The sequence below is a fragment of the Nannobrachium achirus genome (assembly GCF_963921795.1).
Source record: "Nannobrachium achirus genome assembly, chromosome: 21".
Taxonomy (NCBI): Eukaryota; Metazoa; Chordata; class Actinopteri; order Myctophiformes; family Myctophidae; genus Nannobrachium; species Nannobrachium achirus.
In genome coordinates, this window is record NC_137828.1 from 49,017,569 (window position 1) to 49,037,642 (window position 20,074).

Sequence of the window (20,074 nt, forward strand, 5' to 3'; positions counted from 1 at the left end):
TTTTGCCCCTAAACAAATAGTCAAAATATTGGATCTACTGGCTCTCAACGCGCGGCGTCGCACTACCCCCATTTCTCTCTGTGGGGTAGCGCACGTGACGAATCCAGTCATGAGGAGACTGATTTGAAGTGAACAACTAGTAGACGTGTTGGCACGGTGACAGGTCCAAACAACCTGTGGTGCATTGGACAGCTGAGGGTGGTTGATATGTGGCAAGAACAGTCTATACTCTACAAAGTGTGTTCACAGACGTGAATCACAACTGCTCGTCACTGCTGCAAGTTTATAACTGGCTCCATTTGTTGTTTGTTATGTGCTTGTCAGCTACTGCTTGAAATGACGTGGTGCTGAGTTTTGAGCAAGCCAGAGAATCTTAATAAAATGGTGTAGTTTGTAATGCTCCGTTATTTTATGTATTTGTAGTGTGTGTGCATGTTGAAGATATTCTCATGAGAGAATCTTATTATAAGATCATCCTGTATTGTGTGATGCTACCAGATTTTCAAATCATATGATATCCTGTAATCTGAACCCAGTTTAGAGCTGTGGTTTTCAAACTGTTATTTCGACGTAGTTGCGTGCCTGTGTCACACATCCAAAAAAGTTGATCTATGTGCTCTCAAGGCGGTGCAATGCGATGCACTGTGATCTTGTTCTGTAGACCCTAACTGACCCATGAACAGACCAACACAGACCATAACTGACATGGAACTGTAGTGTGTGTGTGTGTGTGTGTGTGTGTGTGTGTGTGTGTGTGTGTGCTGCTGATATGTGGAGTCATCTGGGGAGAAGAGTACAGAACGCTCTGAACTAAATAACACTGGCTGGCAGCCAGCCGTGTGTGTGTGTGTGTGTGTGTGTGTGTGTGTGTGTGTGTGTGTGTGTGTGTGTGTGTGTGTGTGTGTGTGTGTGTGTGTGTGTGTGTGTGTGTGTGTGTGTGTGTGTGTGTGTGTGTGTGTGTGTGTGTGTGTGTGTGTGTGTGTGTGTGTGTGTGTGTGTGTGTGTGTGTGTGTGTGTAGATTGATGGATGGATATGTTGGACCAGGTGAAAGATTCTCTCTCTCTCTCTCTCCCCCTCTCTCTCTCTCTCTCTCTCTCTCTCACTCTGTGACACTTGTCCCAGCATGAAAAGGGAGATGCAACAAATGGTCTCCCTTCCATCTCCCTATCTCTGTGTGTACTGTGTGTGCGTCAGCACTCTTGTTGTCTTAGTACTCACACTACTATAAAGTTAGGTGTCATGAGCTTGAGGCAAACAGGTGCCACATATGCACACGCATGCACACATCCCATAGAACGCTGATCTATCCAGTAGATATCTATCCATTAATATTTACAGTATATCTTCGTTCATCCATCCTGCTTCTATTATTCTCCTGTCCTCTCCTTGGTGTTAGTTCAGTGGTTAGTCAGTCAAGGATGAGCCTTTCATCGTCTCCCATCAGGCAACGCTGCATTCCACACCACATCATCTCTTCCTGAGTGTGAAACAGGAAAAGGAAATTCAGCTTCCTAGTCCAAGACTTTCTTGTGCCTTGTGTGTGTGTGTGTGTGTGTGTGCGTGTGTGCGTGTGTGCGTATGTGTTAATAATCAGCCATAGAGTGTACAGTGCAGTAGGCAGACTGTTGTTAGAGGTCTCAGGTTCACAGAATGCATACCGGTAGTCAAGAATACATAGAATGTGTTGCTTTTTAAAGCACTGGATCAAGGTGAATGTTATTGTTTATCGCTGGTGACCATGTTTATAAAAGCACAATATATATATACCATGGGCTCTTGTAGATGATTGCCTATGTAGTATATTGCCACTGGTATGTTACATTTTAGAAAAGGGGGATCCAGTGTTCTTGTAAATACCTTTTATTCTTTTCAATGTCAATAAAATGCAGAGAGACTTATTTTAGCTAATTCTGTGCATGAAACATGAAACATAATTCTGCGCGTAGAAACATGAAACATGGAGATACAAGGTGTCTGCCCGACAGTGTCAATATGCCATTCACTGTATGTGTACTATTGATTGATTGATTGATTGATTGATTGATTGATTTAAACATTCTACTTGTACTATCCCTGTCCTGATTTCTGACACTTCCATGTGTTTCTTTCTGTTTTTTCTAGGAAACCACCACCAAAGATGACAGCTCTTTTATTTGTCCACTGTGTGACAAGAACTGTATGACGCAACACAACTTCACTATGCACATCAGACAGGTAAATATATCAACTACACAGTACTGACTCCAGATCAGCTCACTAGTACAGTATGTACATCAAACATTTATCTGGGATTCCTTGACATGAAAATGTTTAGATGGTTTAGATCATACATGGGCAACTGGCGGCCCGGGGGCCACATGTGGCCCCCACCTTCACTTATGTGGCCCGCAGGTTAATATCGGAATACTGATATATTATTGATTACTTGAGTCTATATTAGTAGCTTAATGACTAGTATAGTCTTTTTTTATGTCCAATTTATTAATATTTAAGTTCATATAGTTAACATAAGAACATATAAATGCATTTGAAATTAAATACAAATTTTACTTTTCAGGATTTCAATTAAAAAAGAATTGGATTCCACTTAAAAAAAAATAGCAGATCTACAAGCTCAAAACGGGTCGCAGCACGACCCGTTTTGAGCTTGTAGATCAGCTATTTTTGCCTGTATATGCATTGTGGCCCTCTGGAGTGAGTGTGAAAATATTGTGGCCTCTCCATCATCAAAGTTGCCCACCCCAGGTTTAGATGATTGACCAGACAGTACTAATAATACTATTGTTAGTACTGTCTGGTCAATCATCTAAACCAGCAGTTCTTTCTGCCAGGGACCCCCATAAGAGAAGATTTGTGTTAAAAGTTCAACATTTTCAAACTTTTTCAAGATGAGCCAAAAATGGGTCCGATCTGCAAGCTCTCAACGTGTCGACGCGTTGCTCGTAGATCGGCTTGTAAAAGCTTGTAGATCTGCTTCTTGCTTGTAGATGGATAAGCGCTTGTGGATCGACTATTTGCTTGTAGATAGGCTTGTAGATTGGCTGTTTCTTCGAAATAAGTGAAGCATAGAATAGGGTTAAAGTGGTAAAACAAAATGTTTTGATGCTATATTAGCTGTTTTTGTTGGTTACCCCACTTTGAGATCCACTGATCTAAACACCCTCTCTCTCGCCTCTCTCAATCTCATACCTGTCTCCCTATTCCCGGCCCTCTGGTGTCTCTCTCTCCTTGCCTGTCTCTCTCTCTCTCTGTCTCCATGCAGCATAACACAGACGCAGGGGCGGCGGACCACTCATGCAGCATCTGTGGGAAGGCTCTGAGCTCGGCGTCCTCCCTGGACAGACACATGCTGGTCCACAGCGGAGAGAGGCCCTACAAGTGCAACAACTGTGGACAGACCTTCACCACCAACGGGAACATGCACAGGTATGCACGCACGCCAACCCACGGCGACACACATGTTCACATATACTGTCCTCAAACTTTCACATCTCAAGGTCTCCCCTTATCTCTGGCAGTGTACAAATGGAACCATTTGCGGATTAAAACATTTGCCTCTGGTGATAAAGCCGCCCCATATTTGCATACTGGGCCCTGATTGGTCCCTCACAACTTTGGAGGGAGTGAAATCCTATCACAACTCAGCGGTGCCAGACCATATCTGCCATTTTGAAATGGCACGTTTGTCTGGTTTCCAGGCCACTATTTTCGGCAAACATAATATTTTGTCTAACAGCGAAGACACGAGGGAGCCTAATGTAGAGCCCTGGGGGACTCCAGTAAACTAAATATAGGCCTATAGTTGCGACCGTAGGTCGCATTTACTACCAAAACCTCCACCGGCTGTCCGTCTGTGAGTGAGTCAGTCAGTCACACTTTTGCCCTGCTCATATCTCCACAACCGTTGCCCCCATCCATGCTAAATTTTGCACACACACTCCTTACCTGCCAAACTACAACCTCCAAGGACCCCCGGAGCTCCAGGGACCCCCAGGTCCCTGGGGGACCCCCAGGTGTAAAAAAATGTCCCTCCGTGAGTCAGACGTCACACGTCACACTTTTGCCCTGCTCATATCTCCACAACCGTTGCACCCATCCATGCCACATTTTGCACACACACTCCTTACCTGGCAAACTACAACCTCCAAGGACCCCCGGAGCTCCAGGGACCCCCAGGTCCCTCGGGGACCCCCAGGTGTAAAAAATGACCAAATGTGCAAAAATGACCAAATGACCACCCCAACGGGGCTGCTCACGGGGAATTCCTGGGGACCACCCACTCCTGGTGCTCCAGAACGGATGCAAAAGTGGTGGCGCCCCCAGTGGAGGACCCCCTCCACTGCAGCTCACATAAAATGCCGTAACTCGGGCTAGGAGCGTCCGGGAGAGCCGGGGCCGGTACCTATTTGTCCGCCAAGGCAACGCGGAGACCCCACCCCTCATTTCTCACATGCCCCTCTTCGAGCGCCACCTTCAGGCCGATTTTTAAAACACATTTTTGGACACTGCTCCTACAGTTTTTGCCCTAAAATCACGCAAATCGCTACACAGTATGTCTACACTCATCCCATCAACATGAATCTGTCCCATATAGCGCCACCTTCAGGCCGATTTTTAAAAACACAGTTTTGGACACTGCTCCTACAGATTTTGCCCTAAAATCACGAAAATCACTACACAGCATGTCTACACTCATCTCATCAACATGGATCAGGAAGATTTTGGAAAAACAAATTTTTGCCCTATTTGTGGAGATAAGCGACCTACGGTCGCTTATCTCCCGATTAGGGAGTCTTACTGGTAAGTGTTTAAGGACATATTGTCTACATCACAGTCTCGCTACAGGGGTCAGATAACATAGCCTACAACACACACACACACACACACACACACACACACACACACACACACACACACACACACACACACACACACACGCACACACGTCCGTGCTCAAGGGAACTGTTGAATGTAATGGGTAGGACTGGCCATAACTGATAAATGATTGGGAGTGGTTCCTGTGTGTGTGTGTGTGTGTGTGTGTGTGTGTGTGTGTGTGTGTGTGTGTGTGTGTGTGTGTGTGTGTGTGTGTGTGTGTGTGTGTGTGTGTGTGTGTGTGTGTGTGTGTGTGTGTGTGTGTGTGTGTGTGTGTGTGTGTGTGGCTTGGTCTTGCAGTCTGGGGGTTACACAGGAAGTGGGAAGATGACTTTGACCCACCCCCATCCCTCCCTCTAATCCACACACGCGCGCGCACGCACATTCAACATGCTTGACTGGTGGCTGGGTTAAACGCTAACTTCCTCTCTCTCTCTCTCTCTCTCTCTCTCTCTCTCTCTCTCTCTCTCTCTCAGTGTGTGTGTGTGTGTGTGTGTGTGGTGCATAAAACCCAGCCTCTATCTTATTCTTTCTCTCTCTCTGTTTGAGCAACTTTTCCTTTGTTTACTCTCTCTCTCTCTCTCTCTCTCTCTCTCTCTCTCTCTCTCTCTCTCTCCCTGTCTTCTATGTGATGGTATGAGGAGGTGTGGGTAGGGAGGAATGAGTGTGGGCAGCTGGGTTGGCAGAGAGAGAGAGAGAGAGAGAGAGAGAGAGAGAGAGAATACATTGGTCATAGAGAGAATTATTGAGGGAAGGGGGATGAGAAAGAGAGATGCTTTGTTGATGTGATGACAATGATTTCATTGACTCATCTGATATGATGATTATGATTATGATTATGATAATGATAATGACGGTGATGATGATGAATAGCAGATAGCAATAATAACAGCAATGTATTATTGTAAGATGGAGGTAGAGAAGATGGGGAAACCAGAGGCCAAATAAGAATGAGGAGTAGAGAGGAGAGGGGGATTGGGTGAGAAGAGGAGGGGGGGGGATGGAAAGAGAGAGAGGCAGTGTGTGAGCAGGGAATCCATTTTGTGACAGCGAGGGAGAGAGTGAAAAGTGAAAGAAAGGAAAAAGAAAGTAGAGAAGGACGAGATGCAGAGAGAGAGAGAGAGAGAAGGCTGTGTTGTTGGGGCCCTGGTTGCCATGGCGAGGCATCCCATTAGCCTATTATGGGCTGGGAGCTGGATCCTAAGCTGTGATTGGCTGAGAGGCTGCTGCCTGGCCGCACTGGAGAGAGATGGACAGAGTGAGAGAGAGAGAAAGAGAGATGTTTCTTCCTTTCCTTGTTTTACTTCCTTCCTTCTGTCTCAGACAGACAGACAGACAGACTCATGGAAATACACCCTTGAATACAGAGACAAACAGGTGGACAGAAAGCTAGACAGGCTGAGAGAAAGAGAAACGGAGACAGGAACGCTGTCCTTGCTGTGACTTTCCACTCCTCTCTCTCTTCCTATTGTTGGACTGATGAGTGTGCCTCTATAGCTCCCCTGTGGTAGAGTTGAGAACTGCATTCAGAGAGGCGGGGATGTGAGGGGTTGTGTAGTGACAGAGACAGAGGAGAGAGGGGCGGGAGGAGGGGATAGGAGTAAGAGAGTAGGACAGTTCACAACCTGTTGGATCATTCTGCTTGTTTGTTGAGCCTTGCCAAGTGAGTGTTCTGTATGTCAACCCTGCCCCCACCCATCTGTCCACCAGGGGGTGCTGAAAGCTCGGCACAACTATGTGCACACCTCTAAGTTGCATATATATATATATATATATATATATATATATATATATATATATTAGTGTGTGTGTGTGTGTGTGTGTGTGTGTGTGTGTGTGTGTGTGTGTGTGTGTGTGTGTGTGTGTGTGTGTGTGTGTGTGTGTGTGTGTGTGCGTGCGTGCGTGCGTGTGTGTGTGTGTATATATATATATATTCTGTGTGTGTGTGTGTGTGTGTGTGTGTGTGTACGCGCGCGCGCACGCACAAGGGTCTTCATGTACTATTGGAAAAGTATGTGTGAACTGACAGACCCCAGTAGGTCAGAGGTCATCTTTGTGATATCTGATCATGTTTCTACTGAGGAGATGTGTGTGTGTGTGTGTGTGTGTGTGTGTGTGTGTGTGTGTGTGTGTGTGTGTGTGTGTGTGTGTGTGTGTGTGTGTGTGTGTGTGTGTGTGTGTGTGTGTGTGTGTGTGTGTGTGTGTGGGGCAGCTGCTCATCTCAATGTATCAATCTACTGGCAAGGCTTTCAAGGACTGTAAGGAGAAGAGAGACCTCTCTCTCTCTCTCTCTCTCTCTCTCACACACACACACACTGTGCACAAACATACACACACACACACGGTCAGCCAATCGCAGTGTCGCTGACCTGGCGCATTTCCTTGCAGCTGATTGGCTGCGACTGGGGTCAGATTGCGGTTCCATTCCACGAAACATGCAGGGCACGGAACTCAAGCTCACCTCTGTCGCTGTGCCTGGCTTGTTGTCAATAGGGCTGGGACGATATGAACATTTCATGTCGCGATTATTGTGACCCAAACAAAATTGTGATTTACGATATTATCGCGATAATCAAAATATCCCCAACATCCATTATCCTGGGGAGGAACATTTGCCAAAAAATAGCAGATCTACAAGCTCACAAGTGAGCTTGTGAGCTAGTAGATCTGCAAAGAGATTTGGTTCAGAGTGAAAAAACAAACAAAACACTATCAAGTATGCAGGTATTTCTCTCTATGGTTAGAGAGAGAGTCAGTCAGTCAGTCAGTCTGTCTGTCAGGACCCATTATAGACGTCCAAGCTGTTGCATGAGGATGTTTAATTATAACTCATGCTCTCCTCTCCTCTCCTCTCCTCTCCTCTCCTCTCCTCTCCTCTCCGGCCACAGTGTAAACTGACACCTGACACACACACACACACACACACACACACACACACACACACACACACACACACACACACACACACACACACACACACACACACACACACACACACACACACTCACACTTGTTGGGCGTCACTGCTTGATTTAAGAGGTCTGTGTGTGTTGAGGGGATACAGGAGCTTGCTGAATATCTCAAAAACATAACTCCAAAGTGTGCGCGCACACACACACACACACACACACACACACACACACACACACACACACACACACCTCTTAAATCAAGCAGTGGCGTTTGACCTTTTGGTCGCCACAGCTGAGGGAGAAGAAAGAAGAAGAAAGGGCAAAGGAGAAAAGAGGACAGGAGGAGATATGAGGATTGTAGGAGAGATGAGAGGACAGAAGGAGAGTGGTTAAAAAGAGGAGAGGAGGAGAGAATGAGCAGAGGAGATATAGGTTCAATAGGAGGGCTCTGTGCATAACTGCCCCTAGCGGCCTAACAGTAAGGCCGGAGGAAATAACCGTTTACTCAGGCATTTAGTTTGTCGCCGTCCGACCATCCTAGCCATGATGTAATTAAAGAAAAACTGGCAACAATGGCCAAAGCTCAATCGAAAATGTCAAGATGTTTTGGCCATTATCTCTGGAACTGAAGGTCCAATTGACTCAGTTCAAAGCTAGTCGGATGCCTGACTTTGAGGACATTAAGCGTAACAATGACACATTTTTGGCGTTTTGGGCCTAAAAGTATGGTAATTATTCGGTCCGGTCCAAGCCTCGGGCCATCTGCATTTTTTGCTACTTTTGTGTGACACTGTAGTAAAAGTAGCAAACATAGCCGATATACAAGCTCAAAACACATTGCATCGCGACTATTTTTCAGTCATTTCTTTTCTGTTTTTGAATTGTAATCCTGAAAAGTGAACAGTTTTTGACATTATGAGGTTTCCACAGCGACTAAGAGTTATAAATATATATTTGTATAGATGGATTTCATTCACATGTGCTTGCACATTAGGTAGCCAGCAGGCCTCTTTGAGTCAGTTTTGTCTGAGAGTATGTTTCTCAGGCCGTGCTATCAACATTGTTTTGGTCTAATGACTCCTAGTGATATCAAGGTTTCATACATGTTTCCGGTTCAAAGTAAACCCCATGCTGAGCCAATCACACGCTTGCATGTGTCTACAGGACGGCATGAGGCAGATCGCCCCCCGCTACCCCCGCCTCCCCGTTTCTCGCTCCCAGACCACGCCCCCGACCCCGCTATTTCGAGTTTATTTTATAATTTTTTTCATTCAAAGGACCTCCTCCTAAATTATTCTATAGACATATTGCCTGAATGACATCACAAGTCATAGCAGAGATGATGAGGCGTGATATTGGGAGCTGATGCATAGGCCTAATTCAAATCAAAGTGATTGGCTTAAATTGACAACGTTTAAAACAATTTTTCATTTTGAAAAAAAAAAGAAGAAAAAGACAGTGTTTCCCACAGTTGGTCCTTTGAATGAAAAAAATAATAAAATAAACTCAAAATAGCCTGGATCTATTTGGACCAGCCGATCAAAGTTGGACTAGTACAGACTTATGAATGAACTGCTATTGGTAGCTTACTTTTACTTTTTAGAAATACATTTTTCCCACGCTGGCTACTCCAAACGTTTTTTTTCCCCCTCTCTCTCTCTTCCCAAAATTGGCCCTGCAGTTACACTGTGTTGTCTGAAAATAAACCCCAAACATGAAGCTATAAACTGCATACTGCAACATCGATATCATGCTTTTCTGTGGGCAGTAATGCCACGCTATTCATGTGGTACAGTAATCGAATTATACATCATTAGATGGTATTTAGCGACGGTCCAACAACAACATTTTCATCGGTCCGTCTGCCGCGTTGTAAATCACGCGCATTTTCATTTTGACCAAAGTCTCCGCGTATTCATACATCCTTTTTAGTACTATAGCATTGTCGCCGGCAAAGTATTACAGCATGCGTAGCCTTCTACACACTAGAGTGACGTGACAGCAACAGAACTCGCACACAGGACACGGCCAGGAAGTACAGCCGAGTATAGCCGGCCAATCGCGACGGTCGGGGGCATGGTCTGGGAGCGAGAAACGGGGAGGCAGGGGTAGCGGGGGGCTAAGAGAAACATGAGCCGGAACAGGAAGTATGCCACTTTCCGGAAGCTCATCACTTCCTGGGCTCTCCCTCCTGACCATATAAGGTAGTCTGGCTGCAGAGTTGGATGGATAATCATAGATACCATTAATGTGTGCGTGCGCATGTGTGTGCGTTTTGTCTAGACTGTGTATGTGTGTGCGTGTGAGCTTGGCTGTGTGGTTTTTGGTAGACGTGTGCGTGATTGTTTAGTCTAGACATCATTACAGGGAGTGTGCACGTGACTTGAGACTGTCATGCATATTTCTATTGCGCGCGCAGTGCATCTCCCTCAATTTTGCCTCTATAATGCCACCTCTTTCTTTCTTCCACCTCTCTCTGCCTTTTCTTCATTCATTCATTCGTTCAAAGATTTATCAACTAATGGCGAGGCCTTATATTGAAAAACACTTATAGGACCAGGGCTAGATATATAACTGCGTTTGTTATTTCCTCACAAGATGACCTGCTCTCTGCAAAACAGCAGTCTTTTCAACATAATTTTAAAGTCTTCTGGTGTATGCTAGCCAATACCATACATGTAACTGTCGCTTCGTGCCACGTTACGAGCTTGCAGATATGCTTCTTTTAATACTTTAGGTTGATGCTGTAGTATGATCAAATCGGCATAAAAAAAATAAAATAAAAAACACATAAAAAGTTAAAATATAGAGATTCTGGGTTTCTTCCCAACAGCATATATATACTCCATCATTCTCTCTAAAGCAGTGGGTTTCATATCAAGAGCCATTATTTATTTGGAATTTGAGCCACAGACTACCATTTGATGACATTTTGCATCTCGCACCCAAAGCTATTTTGTCATCGTTGGATGAAGATTTTGTCCACAATTCCATGCTGCATTGATGTTGGTGCCATAGGAGAGATAACGTCGATCAAAATAACAATTCCTCTATTTTCTCTAAATGTGTAGACGTCTTGTAAATTAAGTAATGCAGATGTTTAACAATCATTTAACTCTTGAGAGTGTAAAATGAAACCAAATGGACCCGAACGGATCTATAAGCCTCCACTTGGTTAGCAACTCTTCCATCATTTAGCTGGGGACCACCTGGAATGAATGAATGAATTAATTAATGAATTAATTAATGAATGAATGACCTTTATTTATACAGCACACTTCACAGCACGAATGCTTTACAGATACACAATAAAAAAGTAAGCTCTAGAGTTAAAGAGATACACAATAAATAAATAAAAAGTAAATTCTACAGTTGCAGAGTTACAGAGATACACAATAAATAAATAAAAAGTAAGCTCTACAGTTGCAGAGTTACAGAGATACACAATAAATAAATAAAAAGTAAGCTCTACAGTTGCAGAGTTACAGAGATACACAATAAATAAATAAAAAGTAAGCTCTACAGTTGCAGAGTTACAGAGATACACAATAAATACATAAAAAGTAAGCTCTACAGTTGCAGAGTTACAGAGATACACAATAAATAAATAAAAAGTAAGCTCTACCGTTGCAGAGTTACAGAGATACACAATTAAAAAATAAAAGTAAGCTCTACAGTTAGAGAGTTACAGAGATACACAATTAAAAAATAAAAGTAAGCTCCACCGTTGCAGAGTTACAGAGATACACAATTAAAAAATAAAAGTAAGCTCCACCGTTGCAGAGTTACAGAGATACACAATTAAAAAATAAAAGTAAGCTCTACCGTTGCAGAGTTACAGAGATACACAATTAAAAAATAAAAGTAAGCTCTACATTTGCAGAGTTACAGAGATACACAATTAAAAAATAAAAGTAAGCTCTACAGTTGCAGAGTTACAGAGATACACAATTAAAAAATAAAAGTAAGCTCTACAGTTGCAGAGTTACAGAGATACACAATTAAAAAATAAAAATAAGCTCTACCGTTGCAGAGTTACAGAGATACACAATTACAAATTAAAAGTAAGCTCTACAGATGCAGAGTTACAGAGATACACAATTAAAAAATAAAAGTAAGCTCTACAGTTGCAGAGAAGACACCAATCAATAAAAATAATAAATTAAAAGCACCCAAAACAGTAACAGAGAATACACAAGAACAAAAGAACAGTAAAATCAGGGATGCCTATTGACCAAAGGCCTGTCTGAACATGTTGCCTTTAAAGGAAGCCTGGAACCCCCTCAAGGACCACTGTGGGTCCCTGGACCACTGGTTTAAAACGACTGCTCTAAAGGCAACACCATCTGAACTTTTGTCTAATCTCTCTCTCTTTCTGTCTGTCTGTCTCTCCGTGCAGACACATGAAGATTCATGAGAAGGACCCCTCCATTGTGAGTGTCTCCTTCACCCCTCCCTCCCCCACCAAGCGCAGACGTCCGTCCGCTAAGAGACGTCTGGACGAGGAGAAAGAGGAGCCGCCCACCAAGAAGGTAAACAGACACATGCACGCATGCACATACGCACGCACACACGCAAGGCCTGTCACAGTTATTATAATAGGACTGTAATTCCCTTCCCTCTCAGGCCACAGTGTTTCACAACGCATCGCGATGCAACACATTGTGATCGGCATGTAGAACGGCTATTGAAAGTGTTTAAATGCATGGCCAATGTCACTTCTCTGTGTGTGTGTGTAGGTTCCAGAGGAGATTGTGGTAGAAGAGAAACCGGTGCAGAAGGTAGAGGAATATGTCCGCTGTCCAATCTGCTTCCAGACCTGCACCAGCAGACAGGACCTGGACGCACACATGGACACACACCCTGACACCACACTGAGGTACACACACACACACACACACACACACACACACATGGACACACACCCTGACACCACACTGAGGTACACACACACACACACACACACACACATGGACACTCACCCTGGCAACACACTGAGGTACACATTTCAACCATTTATTTATGTCCACATAAAGGAGAAACATACAGGGACACAAATGTTATTGGTGAAGTAAGGTTACATTCACAAAATCATGGCGTATGTTTTCATGATGCAATAAGCATGTCACTCAGCTACTCTATGGGTATAAGTAAAAGCGTCTCCGCCTTATATGGCGGCTGCCAATTATGCCAGAGACGGCACAATACTTTGCCAGCCTTTTTGCCTCCTTTTTGGGCATCCCAAGTTGTTACTTGAAAACCCACGAGGCGTGGCGTTGTGAGCTTGTAGATCGGCTAAGAGTTTTGGTGTAGAGAGAAAAAAAAGAGCACACCAAGAACAGAGTGAATGGTCAAGTTAAGTATTGACGGATATCTGATAACACAAATTGACATGAATCCAAAATACACGTGACATGATGATTTTGCTGTCAAGCGATGAAACCATATGGAATCTGGGGGTCTCTGCTTCATCTCTCACTCAGTCAAGGGGTCCTTGGCCTGAAAACATTGACAACCCCTGTTTTAAAGCATTTCTGACACTTTCAGAAGATGTACTTTGTAATACTTTAAGCATTTACTCTGTTCACCACTGGAGGAAACGGCAGGGAAGGCAGGGGACAGTGCTGAGCGATGGAGAGAGGAGGAGAAGAAAGGGAGAGAGGGAGGGAGGGAGAGAATAAGAGGGAGGGGGGGGGGGGGGGTGTCAATAAATCACTAAATAGAGGGAAAGAAAGAGATGGAGGGTTTAGGCAGCGCTTGGCTGGCCCTGGTTGCCGGGACGACAAAAACCCAAACTACAACGACGGTATCCATGGTGACGCAACTCCTTCAACTAAAAAACTCCTCCCTACGTGCACACACACACACACACACACACACACACACACACACACACACACACACACACACACACACACACACACACACAACTAGACAGACAGACAGACAGACAGACAGACAGACAGACAGACAGACAGACAGACAGAGATAGATGGATGGATGATAGATGGAGAGATGGAGTAGTTTGCTTGCTAATTAGCATGTGGTACTTATTGTCACTAAGAGGCTGAGAAAACATTATAGGCTAAACACACACACACACACACACACACACACACACACACACACAGGCTAATTCTCTGGTCCTGAGCCAGTAACTTTGGGATTAAGCTCCTCTCACAGTCCAGTGTGAGGAAGAACACGCACGCACACACACACACACACACACACACACACACACACACACACACACACACACACACACAGGATGGTGAGGGGAGAGGACAGGATGAGTGAGTCGAGCAATGATGAACAAAGACGGAGGAAGAGAACCAGCACTTATCTACCCTTTTTAGCAAAGCGTCTGCTTAATGCCTACATTGTAAATCGTAAGAGAGAGATGAAGAGAGGAGAAAAGATGAGATGGAGAGGAGAGAAAGAATGGATGAGGAAGGAGAGAAGAAAGAGGAGAAGGAGCTGATTCCCAATTGTGAGACCACATAATGTCCTGCGTGTGTGTGTCTGTACGTGCGTGTGTGTGTCTGTACGTGCACGTGTGTGTCTCCTCTCTTGCACCCCAAAGAATCCTCTGACAAGGTGTCTGAAGGGATTACACACAGCTTAAACACACACACACGCACACACACACACACACACACACACACACACACACACACACACACACACACACACACACACACACACACACACACACACAGGATGCTGATAAGAGAGTGTGACTGTGGCAGACATTGAGCAGCTGTCCCTCTCAACGCTTAACGAGCACAGGACCAGCAGTAACTGAGGTTATCACACGCACACGTACACACACGTACACACACACACACACACACACACACACACACACACACACACACACACACACACACACACACACACACACACAGAAATGGCCCCCTCTAGTGGCTCCGCACAGTAAGTCTTCATTATGCTGTTAAAAGTGACCCTTGCCACTCTAATCCAACCTCTCTCTCTCTCTCTCTCTCTCTCTCTCCAGGTGTGACCTGTGCTGCGTGTCATTTCGGACACACCGCGGCCTGTTGCGTCACAACGCGGCGGTCCATAAGCTCCTCCCCCAGGACCCCATGGGACGCCCGTTCATCCAGAATAATCCCTCCATTCCCAACGGTTTCAACGACCTCGCCTTCATCGACTTCTCCTGCAACAAGTTCGCTCATATCGCACAGGTAAACATCAGTACTGGCGGGTGAAAACCCTCCTTTCAATCAAGGCAACTCATGAATGGATACAAATAATTATTGAATATAAAAATAAGCAATAGATTTATTGGGATTTGTCGATGAATTGGATCTGCTTTTAAGTATTCTGAGTGAGAAAGCACAATCCCTCCTACAAATAGGACTCTGAATCCCCAAGTACATAACAGTAGAAAACGACAGGCGGTAGCTGACAGTAGGTAAACATGAGTGCAATGTACATGATACATTCATACACATGCACACACTCATGCATTCAATATATACATTTCGTTTTTATTTAGTTTTCGTCAGTGAAAAAACGCAGTCGACAAACATTTTTCGTCATAGTTTTAGTCGACGAAATCAACACTGCTCCACATAACAACCTGCTTCTCTCCTTCTCTCTCTATCTCTCTCCCTCTCTCCATCCACCCAGGTGTGGTGTGAGACTAACCTGCGGCGTAGTGTGAGTCGCTTCCATCGTTTTGTGTGTGACAGCTGTGACAAGGCCTTCCCCCTGCAGTCTGCCCTGGACCTACACACTGCCTTCGCCCACCCCGACCAACCAGCAGGGGTCGCTGGAGAGAAAGCTGCGGAGAAGCTAGTAGAGACGAAGGCTGCGGCACAGAACCACAGCCTGTCCGCTAAACAGGAAGTCCTGCACCCACAGCAGTCCAGCTTCCTGGAGTCGCTGGGCCTCCAGCACGTATCCAAGGTAACCTTTAGGCATCTTTGTTTGTGGGAAAGTGTTTTCACCGGCATGTTGAGTTATTTTACAAGTTATAATAATGATATACAATGTACAACTTTTTGTAATTTGCAGGTTTATAGAGGGGAAAATATACCATTGTTGTCTACCTGTCTTGTGTGTCAGACCTATCTTCTTGTCTGTCTCTCTGTCAATTCAATTCAAAGGAGTTTATTGGCATGAGAAAACATATGTTTACATTGCCAAAGCAAGTGTAAACTGAGCTTTGTCACATTGTGTCGTTATAAATGTTATACAGTGTATAAACTTTTTGAAAGAATAGCAGCATCTTTTGCAGTCGCTTTGTAACAAATAGCATTTTTTTTTCTAAAAACAATTTAAATAGTATACAAAGCAGTTCTATGTGTAGTAGGTCTAGAGGGTGGTAATCTGTCTATGTGTCTCTCTGTATTGTCTGTCTGTTTGTCTCTCTTTCTATCTGAGTCTCTGTCTGTCTCTATACTATATTTCCTAACGTGTCCTGACATGTTGCAGGTGAAGGCGGGCCCGTCCGAGGACCAGATCAGGCAGTCCCAGCTGGACAGCATCAAGGTGATCCATGTGGAGCCCTCGTCCTGCGCCTTCCCCCAGGAGCCCGCCTCGGCCTACCTCAGCCTGGGGCTGGGCGTGGGGGTGGGAGGCCTGGGGGCGCTTGGCGGCCTGGGCGGCCTCAGCCTGGGCATCCCCATCATGGAGGCCTCGGCCTCGGGCGCCCCCACCACCACCCTGCAGGGCTTGTCCCAGAGGGAGGCCCTCAGCCTGCTGTCCCTGCAGCCCTTCCAGGCCAGCTTCCTGGTGCACCCCGACGGGGGCGCCAGTGCCGCGTCCTCGGGGGTCAAGCCCGGGGAGGTGGGAGGAGGAGGGTCTGGGCTCATGGAGCTGGCGGACATCCAGCAGATCCTCAAGGTGGCGGCTGCAACGCCCAATCAGATGGGGCTACCGCCGCTGGCCAAGGCTCCGGGATACGTGGTCGGAGGTCAAGGTGAGAGAGAGAGAGAAGTGTGATTGGGTTTATCATTGGATCTGTGGGTCGTTCAGGCTATCACAGCAACAAGACTTAATATTGTTGCTGCGGGCGTAAACCTCATATTTCCAAAACTTTGCAAAAGTAGCAAAAATAGCCAATCTACAAGCTTAAAATGCATCGTAATGCGTTTTGAGATTTGCATTTGTTTTTTCGACGAAGTAGTACATAAATGTATTTTACAAAAATAAAAATGTATTCTGCCCAACAGTGACGATATGAGTCTCTCTGTCTTCCTTATCTAAATGTACAAACCTTCCCCTCCGCTCTCCTCTCCAGGTCAAGTACAGAATCAGAAGTCGATGCCTCCGCTGAAGCCCAAGCCTCCGCTGACCCCTCGCTCCAGCCTGACCGCCTCCACCCCTCCCCCCCTGCAGAGCTCCCAGCAGGCCTCGCTGGGCTGCATCAGCCCCAGTCTGCCCCCGCCCACCCCCACCCTCTTCAAGATCCCCTCCTCTTCCTCCTCCTCCTCCTCCTCCTCATCTTCCTCCGGGAGCGGCGGTCAGATGGAGGCGGAGTACATGGGCGACGTCGCCCACACACCCTCGTCCGGCTCGCCGTCCGCGCAGGAAGAGGCGGGGCTTGGCGGAAAGAAGAACCTGGGAGGCAAAGGAGGAGGAGGAGGCGAGAGCACCAACGGCGGCTCGGCCAAAGGCTCGTTCCCATGCCGCTTCTGCGATCAGGTAGGGATGTTAACAATGATGAATTGCTGTTAAATAAATTATTTGATTAAATGAAACGATTATTAAACTACTTATCAATTAATCAGTTATCGATCGATAAGGTTATCGGCTTTCAATCAATGAATTAACCGATTATTTGCGTCCCTATACGACCAGGTGTTCCCCTTCTCGGGCATGCTGCAGGCCCACATGCGCTTCCACCTGGGCGTGCTGCCGCACCAGTGCAACATCTGTGACTACGTGGCGCCCGACAAGGCCACGCTTATCCGCCACCTGCGCACGCACAGCGGCGAGCGGCCGTACGTGTGCCGCGTGTGCCACTACCCGTTCACCGTCAAGGCCAACTGTGAGCGCCACCTGCGCAAGAAGCACGCCAAGACGTCGCGCAAGGAGATCGAGAAAAACATCAAGTACATCACCTCGGCCTCGACCCTGGGCGGAGTGGGCGGCATCACCCAGGACGGCCCACTGGAGACGTCTAGTGGCGGCATGGCCGGCTCCGAGACGCTCTGCCGCTTCTGCGGCGACGACCTGAAGACGTACCGCGCGCTGCAGATCCACCTGCGCACGCACAACGGCTGCCAGAGGAAGCCGTTCGAGTGCCGGCGGTGCGGCGCAGCGTTCCTCGCCAAGCGCAACTGCATCCACCACCTGCTGAAGCAGCACCCCGAGGTCCAAGAGAAGGAGATCGAGGAACACATCGCCACGCTGCTGCCAGCCGCCACCCCCGCCGCCGCCATCACCGTGGCAACTGCCACGCCTGTCCCCGTTGCCGTGCCGACCCCGGCTCGCTCCAGCTCGGTCTGTCTGCCGCTGGTGAACGGCCTGAACGCGGCTCAGAACCTCCACCATCAGATCAAGGTGGAGGAGAGCCTGGTCTACTCAGTGACAGACCTCCTCGACCAACCCCTGGACTTCTCCGCTAAGGGGCGGAGAGTGGGAGGAGGAGTGGGCACAGGCACGCCTGGAGGGGTCAAACTGGAGGGCCTCTCCCCGGGGTTCCAGTGCCTGGACCCGGACCAGCCCATAGATCTGTCCATCCCCAGCAAGAGGCAGAGGAGGGAGGCAGAAGGAGTGGTGGATTCTATGCATTCCATCAAACTTCCAGCTACAGTGGAGAAGGAGATAAAGATGGAGCCAGGGAGTGCTATTAGCAGCACCGAGCCTCAACAGCAGCAGCCGCAGCAACAGCATCATGGCCTGGGTTTGACTAAAGTCCTGCAGGTGGAGGAGAGGAACGCCTCCACCCTGCCCCCACTGCACCCACACCCTCAGCCCGGCTGCTACCAGCTCCCCCCCGGACCCACCTCCTCCACCCCTGCATGCCTCTCGGGTCTCAACAACCCCACCCGAGCCCTGCGGCTCAAACCACTGCTCCCTAAACCCATCTCCGCAGCCTCCTCCATCGTCTCCTCCATCGTCTCCTCCGCTTCCTCCTCCTCTGCCGCCTCCTCCTCCCTGAAGGAGCTGCCTCCTCTGGCCTCCATCGCTCAGATCATCCACTCCGTCTCCGGAGCGCCGGAGCTGCTCAAGAGAGAGGCCGGCTCGCTGGACGGGAAGGCCCAGGGAGGACTCGCTTCCTCCCAGGCGGACTCTACAGGGCCGGAGGTCCCCGGAGGTCCCACGGCCCAGAGCCCAGAGACCCTGGCTATAAAGACTTCACAGAGACCTGCCAGGTGGGCCAAATGAACCTTTAAATTACCATCCATTAGAAAATACATAATGGACCGCAGTGTCTCCAGATTATGTGTGGGGTAATTATGTTGTAATCAATAACAAATCATAACTGGAAAGATGAAATTCTGAGAAATTGCATGTGTGGTTGCACTGATGCGTTTTATATTATATTTTGTGATGTCAAATGGAGTATGGCCAATGACCAATGTATGACCAATCCTGTCTGATTGGACATTATATTGTCCTAAGATTACTGGCTAACAAAAAAGAAATTACACTTTTATACCAGCTTGCACCTTGTAGACTAGCCTTGCTGAGGCGGTGATAAAAGTCCTCGGACCTAGAACAGTAGTGTGTTGCCTATAGCAACCACACTAATTATATTACATTATATTGTATATTATAAAGCAGAGCTACATTCCACAGGAAAGGCCCTATACATATACAGATATTATTGTATATTTATTGTGCCTACAAAATATAATCAAAAACAGGATTATTATATTATAATTGAAATAATAATCTTCCCTTGTGTCAAACAGGAAGCGGTCCAGGAAGAGGGCGAGGGCTGCTAAGGAGAAGGTTGGAGCCAACAACACCAACACCAACACAGGAAGTGGAATAGACCTGGAGTCCAGCGGAGAGTTTGCCAGCGTGGAGAGGATGCTGGCCACCACCGACGCTAACAAGTTCAGCACCTACCTCCAGACGGGAGCCGCTGAGCTGGGAGCGAGAAGTAAGAGAAGTAAGACTGAGAGAGAGGCGGATGGTAGAGCGCTATAGATCAGTGGTTCTCGAACTGTGGGTCGGGGAGGGTCCCCAAATGATTTTGGGGGATTCCCAGATGATTAGCTTAATGTTAACATTGTTGTCTCACTCAACAGTAAACAAACCGACATAGAGTTTAAGTGTATAGGGTATCCGCACATTTCTA

The 20,074-nt window shown here is 46.8% G+C and overlaps 1 protein-coding gene across 4 annotated transcripts in view; it reads left to right on the forward strand.

The window, feature by feature from the left end:
- The window catches only part of LOC308306992 (ras-responsive element-binding protein 1-like), an 80,909-nt gene that overhangs the window by 51,660 nt on the left and 9,175 nt on the right, over nucleotides 1-20,074 (forward strand). For 3 of the 4 annotated variants that reach the window (XM_080752052.1, XM_080752055.1, XM_080752053.1), the window contains exons 6-15: nucleotides 2,123-2,215; nucleotides 3,264-3,427; nucleotides 12,188-12,320; nucleotides 12,528-12,667; nucleotides 14,807-14,996; nucleotides 15,445-15,723; nucleotides 16,252-16,738; nucleotides 17,060-17,463; nucleotides 17,620-19,139; nucleotides 19,683-19,885. In XM_080752052.1, coding sequence (XP_080608178.1) covers nucleotides 2,123-2,215; nucleotides 3,264-3,427; nucleotides 12,188-12,320; nucleotides 12,528-12,667; nucleotides 14,807-14,996; nucleotides 15,445-15,723; nucleotides 16,252-16,738; nucleotides 17,060-17,463; nucleotides 17,620-19,139; nucleotides 19,683-19,885 — 3,613 coding nt within the window. The remainder of the gene's footprint in view (nucleotides 1-2,122; nucleotides 2,216-3,263; nucleotides 3,428-12,187; nucleotides 12,321-12,527; nucleotides 12,668-14,806; nucleotides 14,997-15,444; nucleotides 15,724-16,251; nucleotides 16,739-17,059; nucleotides 17,464-17,619; nucleotides 19,140-19,682; nucleotides 19,886-20,074) is intronic. The other variant, XM_080752054.1, reaches the window with a different exon arrangement.